The 11,185-nt window shown below is 41.5% G+C and overlaps 2 protein-coding genes across 7 annotated transcripts; both read right to left on the reverse strand.

Annotated features, from left to right (window-relative positions):
- Positions 1-3,773: 3,773 nt before the first annotated feature.
- On the reverse strand, positions 3,774-4,769 carry LOC123175822 (uncharacterized; the record flags this gene model as incomplete). Its single annotated transcript, XM_044590333.1, is given in 1 exon segment — positions 3,774-4,769. A coding segment is annotated over 1 exon segment (357 nt), but the record flags the coding sequence as incomplete, so codon positions are not given.
- On the reverse strand, positions 3,877-10,321 carry LOC123175821 (uncharacterized). Of its 6 annotated transcripts, none has more exons than XM_044590332.1 (7): positions 10,226-10,321; positions 9,989-10,138; positions 9,658-9,705; positions 9,403-9,521; positions 8,675-9,060; positions 8,483-8,575; positions 3,877-8,383 (listed from the first exon to the last, which is right to left on the reverse strand). In XM_044590332.1, the coding sequence occupies exon 7, from the start codon at positions 6,669-6,671 to the stop codon at positions 5,169-5,171; it is 1,503 nt and encodes a 500-aa protein (XP_044446267.1). In that variant the 5' UTR covers positions 6,672-8,383; positions 8,483-8,575; positions 8,675-9,060; positions 9,403-9,521; positions 9,658-9,705; positions 9,989-10,138; positions 10,226-10,321; the 3' UTR covers positions 3,877-5,168. The 6 variants fall into 6 exon arrangements, with proteins under 6 accessions (XP_044446267.1, XP_044446266.1, XP_044446264.1 ...); XM_044590331.1 differs by having other exon boundaries at positions 8,675-9,129; XM_044590329.1 differs by having other exon boundaries at positions 9,658-9,711.
- Positions 10,322-11,185: the final 864 nt, after the last annotated feature.

The raw sequence follows: 11,185 nt of genomic DNA on the forward strand, positions 1-11,185 counted from the left end.
TATATAAGATGAACAAGCCTAGCCTATTTCTATGTTCATCTGGTTTTCGCAAACATGTTTTAATCGCCAAGCCTATTACTATGTTCTAGTGTATGCCATGTGATCCATCTTTTAAGATAAATACCATAGTGACAAAACATTATGTAGTGGTGGCAAATAGACGTACAAATAGAGACTTATATCTTGCCTGTTCAACGGAGGGGTTATCGGTTGACTGATGACAGGAACTGGTGGCGACGCCATCACCCTCTTAGACTTGATCGATCCGTACGAGATTACCATGGCCGCCATGAAGGAAAATATTCTGGCTTTTCCTGGAGTCAAATAGGGGGCAGCGGGGCCTTTTTATATAAGCATATTGGGCAGCGGGAAAATGCAATGTATTTGAAAATATGTTTTTGGCAGGCTAGCTGCCCGTGGATGACATATCTATATTCACATCTTAAATATTAGGAAACATAATAATTATTATTTATTAATAAAGGAAACAGACATCTCAGAATCGGTCCATGATCAATCGAAGGAAACATATCATATTTAATTAAAGGAAATTTTTGATCTGTGATCACTTGCCTAAGAAAACGTATCTGAATTATCAAATCCGCGTATAATATCAATTAGTTGCCTATGAAATTTTGACTTTCATTTTCATGGATATTTCCTAACCATTCTGCCTACCACATTAAATTATTTATTTCAACGATTGTATAATCTGTTATTATTCGTTACCTGGATTATAATTTTAATTATGTTATAGGTTATTGCCCTTGCGTAAACAATTATAATATACAGTTTTCAAAGATAATATTGTTTATTATTTTTCATCAAAACAATCTGTATAAAACACATACGTACATATGAGAAACAATTATATACAGGAACTAAAGATAATAGTAGTAGTACACGTACACGCTCACATATCTAGAACACAACTTTTTTTTGTATATCTATGCGTATGCATTAGAAGCAACGGTATTAAACACATGTCCCTCTCTGACTATGCATTACGAGAAGCAACAGATCAGTGGCATCACTCGTTCATGAAAAAATAATTGCTCTATATCTATCCCTCTCTCTCTCAACGCCTGAGGCCTGGTTCATCTTACGAAATCATGCACAACTCACGAGTGGGTAAACTGCTCTGGCCCTTGCGCCTTTCTCAAGTTGAGCCTTTCTCAAGTTGAGCCTTTCTCAAACACACACGCTCTCTCTCCCATACGGAGCAACAGAAGCCAGCAAGCACAAACCTGAATTAATGGTCCACGAACCCAAGGAGACCACACTGGTAACGAGGTGACCATTGGAGGTAGCAAGAGCATCCCAAAAAGGAATGGACATAAAATGGCAGAGGGAAGCTTATGCCTCTATTAGGTAGTAGAGATAGAGTCAGATAGTTTGCTGGGATAAATAAAAGATAAATTATAATTGCATGTCATCAATCGTAAGTAAGAGACACCAAGCAAATTAATAACACTTCATTTATTGAGTCCGAACGATTACATAGATAAATGCTCATAAGGAGCACTGTAATAACTAACATAGTAAGAACTATATAAATAACAATGTAGACCTCCTCAAGGTTGGTCTTCAAATGGTGGTGGTGGCTTCTTGTCGCATGATTGGATATGCTTCACCACAACCTCTGTCAACCGATTCATCTGGTTAATCAAATTCTGAACAACATGCTAGTATGCTGTTGTGCCTGCAGAATATCATAATTGCTGGTACCCCAACCGTCTTTCCTTTGTGCATTTGACCCACGTCACGCTGGATATCCCAGCCTGAGGGGACATGTGCACGAGGAATGTGATGCACCTCACGACGCGGATTAGGTTGTCAAAGTGGTTTGTCGAAAGAGTGGTTGGGAACTGAATAGGCAGAGTATGATGATGCATCTTTAGGGTCTTACTCTTTCGTGAGGATCCCTCGCCAACACCACAATCTAGATGCGCTTCTACATCCTCCAGTTGACCTAGATCATCAGGGTGAAGCTGATTCGTCTCATCCTGATCTTGACGGTTATCGTCGGAACTATTGGATGATGACATGTATTAGTCAATGGAGTGTCTAGGGTGGAGCTTTCTGGTTTGGGTGGTGCAAGGGTCATGCAATTTGTAGATGTTTACAAGGAAACCTTAAATAGAAAATCCGTCTATGAATCAACCGAAATGATCACAATCAGGGCATATAATCTGTTGTAACAAACTTTATGATTCTGCGTGATCAACCTATTAGTAGTTTAGAATAAAAAAATGAACATGCCATTAAAAAAACTCCAACTACAAATTATCATGTCAGCAAACGATTTGGTGATATAAAGGAAACACATTAAAGGCTGATGATACACGTTCTGATTTGGTGACATGGAATTGGTAATTGGCATGATAACTTGCCTTAATATACTACCTGTTTCCGGATATTATATAGGGGGTTTTGGATTCTTTTTAGATATTGATCTACAGAAATACATTTCATAACTGCACAGCCAAACGTCTTGGCTTGGTGCAACCTACATATCCTCCACAACAGCCGAACCAGCCTACTTAAGATACTATTTCAAAATACAATCCCCAATGGGTGATATATGATTTTTGTCCATGAGCATATGGTAAACATTGTGGTTGATATCGTAGGCGGACTGTTCGGTGCCACAGAAGTTGCCAACTCCTTCATGCCCATATTGCCCATTAAAGTCGGATACAACAAAGCACATATCTTGATTGCCTGGATACTTTGGTGTAAGTATAACATAGCAAATCATCTCTACCAGTTTCATCAGCAAATTGCTGGTATTCATGGCTGAGTACATCTCATTGATCTAATAAAGTATTTCATAGCCTACCTTCAATGTCATTAATGAACCAGTTTCTGATTAATTATAATAATTCTATCAGCAGAGCTCTACTTCCAAACTTTCTTTTTATCTGAAAACAAGGGATACTGAAGAGAACAGTTGTATTTCCTAGCTCTAGCACCACTATGCTGAAGTCTTTCATTCGTTTTTGCCAGTACCACCCCGATGGTATTTCCCCCTAGAATACCTTACACTTACATGGGAGTGCGGAGATGAATGGTGATAATTTTTACATCTAAAATAATTGGTTACATCTGCTCTATATTTCCGTGTTGAAAGAAGAAAAGTCAGTGTCATACTCCATGACATCAGATGTCTAGATTTTTTGTAATTACCCATTCTCAATATCCATCCATTCATCTTCAGATACAGATAGGATTTTTTGACAGGCACATCTCACATGTGCAGCAGTAAAAAACCAGAAAATTATCACTTGCCGTTACACAAAATTTTGAATCCATGTTCCAGGTCATTAGAAGATCTGACATTATATCTGAATCACATATTACACATAAATTAGTGCGTTTGTAGATAACATATAACAAAGATGATTCTAACAATATGACGGCTGAATATTGAAATGCAGTTAGTAGCTCAACTAAATGTAGTATAGCTCCATCTATCAAAATACCGAACAAAAATATTCGTTCTTGCCAGTACAACCCCGATGGTATTTTCCACTGGAATGCCTTACACTTATATAAGAGTCTGAAGATGAATGGTGATATTTTTTATCTTTTGTATTTTTCTGAGTTGCAACAAGAAGAATCAGTATCATACTCAAACACATCAGATGTCCAGAATTGTTGTCATTACCAATTGTCAGTATCCAGCATTTCATCTTCAGACACAGTTGAGATTATTTGACAGCCACATCTCACATGTATTATGCATCACCACAAAATCAGTACACTATCACTTGTGTAATACAAAAGTTTCATTCCATGGTCCATGTCATTATCAGTTGTGACATTATAGAAAACATATAACAAAAATGATTCTGACAATATGACTGCTGAATATTGAAATGTAGTTTGTAATTCAACTAAATGGAGTATAGATCCATCTATCAAAATACCAAATAAAAGGATATAACTAAAAAAACAAATTACAACATAACTTGACCATTTGAAGAGTAAGTTATATTAGTAAACCTGCCGGGGTTTTAAGACCGGACTTCAGCCTGTAAGGACTTCCTTGTAGACGATGTTCTTCATCGAGGTCAGTAAGGACACAGTCGGTCTTTTTCGCTTCTTTGAATTGTCCTTTTGCTTCTTGGATTTCTCCTTCGGCTTCTCCTTCTGAATGAGTATCTTTATGTTTCTCTTCGCGGTGGCTCGAGACAATGCAACATAGAGTTGACCATGAGAGAACACTCGATTGGGGAGGTAGACACCAACAATAGGGATTGTCTGCCCTTGAGCCTTGTTAATGGTCATAGCAAAGCCAAATCTTATAGGAAATTGCTTCCTCTTAAACTTGAACGGAAACATGTCATTTTCAGATGGGCAAAGAGGTATTTGAGGAAGGAAGACCCTCCTGCCAGCGTGTTGTCCAATCAGATTTCTGCATCAATGGTGTTCCTCTCAAATCCTCTAACAACAAGCCTAGTGCCATTACACAGTCCGTTAACTAGGTCAATGTTCCTTAGAAGTATGACAGGGCAGTTTAGCTTTAGTTTGAGTGCATGCGGAGGAAGACCATTGGGAGTCAATCCATTAAGAAACTCTTGAGTGTAGTAGCCATACGGGTCATCCTCCGCACTGTCAAAGCTATGGTATATTACTTCATCTCCCTGGAAACGCTCTATCATGCGGATGTTTATCTTGTCGACATTGTCGTTTGTGGTGGAGAGGATTGCGCGACATGTCATGTAATTCGAATCAGACATGTTGTCATCTAGACTCGGAAACACATGGTCAATATGCTTCTCCAAGTCATCAACCTCGCCTGTAGAAGGCAGACAAATGTCTTTAGGGAGTAGTATGTTGCCTTGATCGTCGACATCCTCAGTGCCATTGCTGACCCTAAGCAAGTAATCTGCAAACCAAGTGTCATTATGAGCCCTCATGTTGGTAACGAGCCGAAGTTGCCGCATACCATTCCACAGATGAGAACTTCGGAGTGTTGCATCAATAATCCGGCCCCGCGACCCCCTTCTGACAACCGGAAGCACCTGCCTAAAGTCCCCGCCAAAAACAACAGTCTTTCCTCCAAAGGGTCGGTCGCGTATTCCCAATATGTCACGCATGCTATTGTCCAATGCCTCAACTGCTTGTCGCTTCGTCATGCTGGCCTCGTCCCATATTATCAATCAGGCCATCCTAAGCAGCTTGGCAGTCCCACTTTGCTTGGTGAAGCTGCATGAGGCACCATCATCGCAACTCAGTGGTATCTTGAACCTCGAGTGGGCTGTCCTGCCGCCAGGCATTATAGAAGCGGCGACGCCCGACGTCGCGGTAGCGATACCAATCTTGCCCTCGCTCCTCACCTTGGCAAACATCGCCCTGTATAAGAAGGTCTTCCCTATACCTCCAGGGCCATCAACAAATAATACACCCCCATCACCGCGTTCAACAACCACCAGTATCTCATTGTATGCAGCCCTCTGCTCCAAGTTCAGGGAAGATGCCAATTTAGTGTCATCCATGCCAAACTCAACGGTTGATTCCTCTATAACCTCTCTACACTCACCATCGGTTGGGTCAAACGCATCATCGATGATTGGAAGAGCGAAATCAACAACGCCTTTACCCATGGACTGCAACATAGCCCTAATGTCAAGCAACACCAACTGCTCCACCTCCTTGGTCGACGTGCGTGTTCGATGATAGTCATCTGACATAGGCTCGAGGTGCCTATCCCACAAACCGCGCACGTTGCCTGGCTCACAATGCACCAAGATGGTTGCGAAGAGTCTCCTAAGAGAACATGGCAACGCCCACTGCTCAGCCTCATTAAGACAGTCGTCAAGCGTGTTTTCTGCCTCGATGAGACCCAACCGTTCAGCAGCCTCTCTAAAGCTCCCACATAGCACGCCGCCCACGGTGAGCAAGTCGTCGAATGAGGTTTTGCCCGTAACATGGTTCAGCAATACACGCAGGTAGTATCGCTCCCCCTCGGCTGGATTGGCAGACACGATGCGACCTATTTGAAAACTCTCGACCCGAGGCTTCCAAGACTTCTTTTGTTGCTGCCACGTGAAGCTTCTTGGAAAATTCTTATACAATATATGTCTAGCCCAAGGGTGTTCCTGGTTAGCCTTGAAATACTCCGTTAACATGGATTTTGAAGCTTTTTTGAAGGTCACAACGTTATTCAAGTCAGCCTGCGCATTGAATGCAACCCTGTGCATATTCGGGAGGTGAAGAGGCAACTGCAAGACAGGTGGGTGATTGGCGCAAAGTGGGAAGCCAAATATCCTCCACATAGCCTCCGGAGGGGTGACCCATCTTGCGTCAACGTGTCTCTTGATCTCATCAATGTTCCCATCGGCGTCGGGCTGGTCAATGCTGAAAGAAGCCTTATCATGGCCCTTGTAGATGTACTTGTAAAGATATTGGACGGCCTTTATGCTAGAGCAGACCTCAACATTGATGTGGCAATTGAACATCCGCAGAAGGTATGGGTTATAAGGCACAACCCATCTGTTGTCCAACATCTTCCCTCGGACCTTAGCACGTCTACCGTCGTCTCTACGTCGATAAACTGGATACGAGTCCTTCCCCTGTGTTGTGTTTTCATTGAACGACCTCGGGTATCTGCACTTGCATCCGTTTTCTTGCATGCAAACATTCTTTGGTTGAGAGAACCGCATGGTCCGTGCATCATATGCTTTACCACCATTGCATACAATTCGGGATACTTATGCTTGTCTGGGAGCTCTGCTGATATGAGTCGGTCATACTGCTCTGGGACGATAAGCTTATATGCTGACTCCATTATCAACAAAAAATGTGCGTGGGGAAGGCCCCTTTTTTGGAACTCTACTACGTATACATAAGCGACAACAACACCCAGGATCTGCTTCTTGAACAACATGTCCTTCATAGCCTCTAGTTTGCCATAGAACACGCGAGCCACAATATCAGGTCGGTCCTGCGCAGTCTGACCAGGCAGCAACTCATTAGTTATCTCTTCCCATTTTGGATTGCAAGTCATGGTCAAGAAGACATCAGGCTTCCCGTATGTGTGGACAATTGCCATGGCATCCATATGCCTCTTCTTCATGTCACGATCACCGCCTGGGTATGTTCCAGGGAGAACTATCCTTGTCCCAACGGCACTTGCTCGCGTCTCACCGGATGTGATCACATCAACAACTCCTTTATACAAGTCGGCCCGAATCTGTGTCTAGTTCTTCCTGAACCACCTCAACTGACAACTCTCAATCTTCACATACATGTCTACCGCCCATTGCTGCAGCAGGCGTGCGCCACAGAGTATGGGATTGAAGATCGCAGGCCGTGTCTATAGCATGTAACAGTAATAGTCTCTTACAGAGAGCACAACCTGCTATTCCCCTCTGCATGTGATCAAGTACAATAGAAATGAGGAATCCTTCGAGTTAAATATTATTATTTGTAACAATACTTGTTGCCTACGACATACATGCATCCTCATCATCATCATGGCCCAGTTGGGGATGTAGTACAACCTCCCAAGGAACACCATGTTTAGGTAGCTTCGGATGCCAACCTAGTTCGCCCCTTGGATAAAAAAGGGGATAAGACAACGGGTCATATGCCCCGGAGGTCACACGAATATTGTGCCTTTCGTTGTTGCCACAAAGTGTTATCCTCCGGTCAAACCTTTTTGCTAGGTCGCTGCCCTCAACCCAAATTGCAGCGACCTCAGATGACAACGGTCTATTATATCTTCTTTGGTCAAGCCTCTTATCGGTGTTTAGGTCTATCCTATAATCATCGAGGTTGTCCTTGTGTGCACCCAAACTCCTAAATTGCTGTGAGTACGGGTTTTCTTTCAGTATGTCTACTAACTTCCTCACAACATCCAGGTCTAACTGCTTGGTGGCCGCCTTACGATGAGTAATGGTTGGGTCGTCATCATAGAAGTATAAATGCAGATGTTCTGGACGGGCGCTAGGTCCGAACGAGTGCACATTGTGGTAGATGGTGCCGTGTGCCCGGAATGTGTACACCCCGGACTTCATATTTGTGTAGTTCTCATGGAGGCTGACGCCAAGGGTTGTGAAGGCGAAATGCCCATTGAAGAATCGTATGTTCTCCCAAAAATGTATAGAATCTGCATCCATGCTGGACCATAGTCTCATCAGCTCTGGGACTGGTTCAGGTTGTTTAAGTTCGATCTGTCCATTGTGACAGCAGAACCCGTCAGTCTCAGACACAAACTTTTTGGCTTTGCAGTGTTTGCAGTTTGCGTCCAGTTTCAATACGTGAGTGGTGTCTGGGATGTTTGTGTAGACAAAGTCTAATGGGTCAACATCGCTAGGTATAGCAGACGACATGCTCGTTTCATCAACATCCTCAATTGTGTCATTACCGGATCCTACAGGCATTTGTTGAGGCAGGATTGTCAAAAAAGTAATCACAATTAACTATAATTGCACTTAAGCTCAACGACTTTGAAGTTCCAACTATCCCATACCTTGGTCACGAAACATGTACTACTCCTGATCCATCAAGTCGGATGGTATCGGTTCATCGCCCATGAGGGGGTCTCGGAACACATTGTTGTCATCTGCATTATAGATGTCGTGAATGTGTCAAGAGACGACATGATGCCAGAACAAAGTTGCGGAGAATTAGAATAAGAACAAGCCAAAATCATTTTCCATACCATTGGAGCTAGCACCGTAATTTGGCACTACCGGTGGATTGTCGCCATCTGATGAATCATCTTCGGTGCCCCATCCGAGGGGTATTGCACGACAGCTGGATGCGGGACATTTAGAGGTAGAGTTTGGACGAGGGAGTGCAAGGGATTCTTTGCATGGGGTGTTTTTCCTTTTAGCATAACTGGCCTTCCTTAGAGCACTTGACTGGCCCTTCTCAATAACCGACATGCTTTTGCGGCGTTGCACACGCTTGGCTCGGATCTTTTCATTCATTCCTTCTCTGTCATCAACCGTTAGTTCACCCTTTTTCTTCTAATAATATGTTCGGCTACGTGAGTTTCTCTGCTCCCTCATAGCTCGGTCATTGTCATGGGAACATCAGACGCTCCTAATGATGAAGTGGGTAATTCTGCTTCAACGTGTGCAACGTCTGTATAGCTTGTGCCATCAGGGGTGGCTTTATGAAAAATGTTGTGAAAACGTAATTAAAACAGTCTGATGTAGTGGATAATGAATATTACTACTTCTTGTTGCTACTCAAATATAGATCATGTGCATTAAGATCAAGCATTTGTTAAGTTCCCTATGATCTACAGGATGAATCGATTGTATAGTAGTTAGTGAATGAAATAAGGCCCACTTTTCTATTGAGGTTAGGTTGACAACTCACTTATATCACATTCATACCAAATGCAAATCTTAGTCAAGACAGTCATGTTAAAGAACTAACCAGAATTTGTCAAGGAGGGCTGATGAACCTCTTGCAACAACACAGTATCCTGGTCCTTTTTTTCCGATAAGCACCACGCCTTTGTGTGTTGAACTGCTCCTTTGTTGTCTCAGCGTAGTCTATGCAATTGATGTAGTTTGCACCATGTCAAAATTAATAAATACTAACCAGATAGTGCACAAAACACATATGTTAAATGATGAGCCACTGCCGATCACGTCCGTATCGATTGTGGAAAAGCGTGCATGTGCATACCTTTTACCACTGTTGCCCCATCTAATGCATCATTTGGAGGTTCACTGCCTACATCTTAGCAATAAAAAAAACTAGGGTAACATGTAAATGAAGGTGAACACACTTGAATATAAGTTAGTGCAACTGAAATGTCAGAATCGAGTATTAGATTAATCAAAAGACAACAACGGATAATGAATATTACTACTTTTTGTTGCTACTCAAATATAGATCATGTGCATTAAGATCAAGCATTTCACGGTATGTTGCGTGCTTAGTATTCTCTAAAAGAATATGCAGGCATGAGGAAAAAAATGATTACTTCAACGTTAAACTAAAGGCATTGTCTTACCTGATGTAGACAGCGGGTTTTTATTTCCATTTGCTGCCAGCTGATCCTTTTTCCTCCGATAAGAAGCTCTTCTCAGTGCATTTCTATGATCTCTCTTCCGCTCTTCCTCGATCAATTGACTGATTTCTTCAAGAACATTGAAGTGATCGTCTGCTGTCATTCATGGCATAGTATAAATGTAAAGAGCAAAACGTAATCTGACCTAGCTTGATGGCATATCATGCTCAAGTTGTTTACCTTTAAAAGTATTGTCATAAACCAGACCAGATGTGACCGTAGTTGTAGCAGTGAAAACTGTTTCATTATTCACCAATGTTATATAGTCGGAGCTATATGGGTTGTCTGGTTGTAAAGAGCAAAGATGCTTTTATCTCTAAGTATTTTCCTCCCGCTAAGATTATCTCTCTTAGGAACGATAGTATGAATTTTAAGCAACTTGATCATGAACATGTTGCACAAGCTTGGGAGAGAATGAAATTAATGCTACGTAATTGTCCTATTCATGGTTTGAACTTATGGATGATTATTCAAAAAAATTATGCTGGATTGAATTTTGCTTCTAGAAATCTTTTAGATTCGGCCGCGGGAGGCACTTTTATGGAAATCACTTTAGGAGATGCTACTAAACTCCTAGATAATATTATGGTTAATTATTCTCAATGGCATACTGAAAGATCTACTAATAAAAAAGTGCATGCTATAGAAGAAATCAATGTTTTGAGTGGAAAGATGGATGAACTTATGAATTTATTTGCTAAGAGTGTTTCTTCTAATCCAATAATATGCCTTTATCTACCTTGATTGAGAATAATAATGAATCTATGGATGTGAATTTTTTTGGTAGGAATAGTTTTGGAAACAACGCGTATAGAGGGAATTTTAATCCTAGGCCTTATCCTAGTAATCCTTCTAATAATTATGGAAATTCCTACAACAACTCTTATGGAAATTTTAATAAGATGCCCTCTGAATTTGAGAGTAGTGTTAGAGAGTTTATGAATTCACAAAAGAATTTTAATGCTTTGCTTGAAGAGAAATTACTTAAAGTTGATGATTTGGCTAGGAACGTTGATAGAATTTCTCTTGATGTTGATTCTTTAAAGCTTAGATCTATTCCTCCTAAGCATGATATCAATGAGTCTCTCAAAGCTATGAGAATTTCCATTGATGAGTGCAAAGAAAGAACCGCTAGGATGC

Source organism: Triticum aestivum, unplaced genomic scaffold (genome assembly GCF_018294505.1).
Source record: "Triticum aestivum cultivar Chinese Spring unplaced genomic scaffold, IWGSC CS RefSeq v2.1 scaffold64636, whole genome shotgun sequence".
In the NCBI taxonomy this organism is placed as follows: domain Eukaryota; kingdom Viridiplantae; phylum Streptophyta; class Magnoliopsida; order Poales; family Poaceae; genus Triticum; species Triticum aestivum.

Bases quoted from the DNA above. Each gene is read 5' to 3' on its own strand.
- LOC123175821 (XM_044590332.1), bottom strand. From the start codon at position 6,671: ATGCGGTTCTCTCAACCAAAGAATGTTTGCATGCAAGAAAACGGATGC.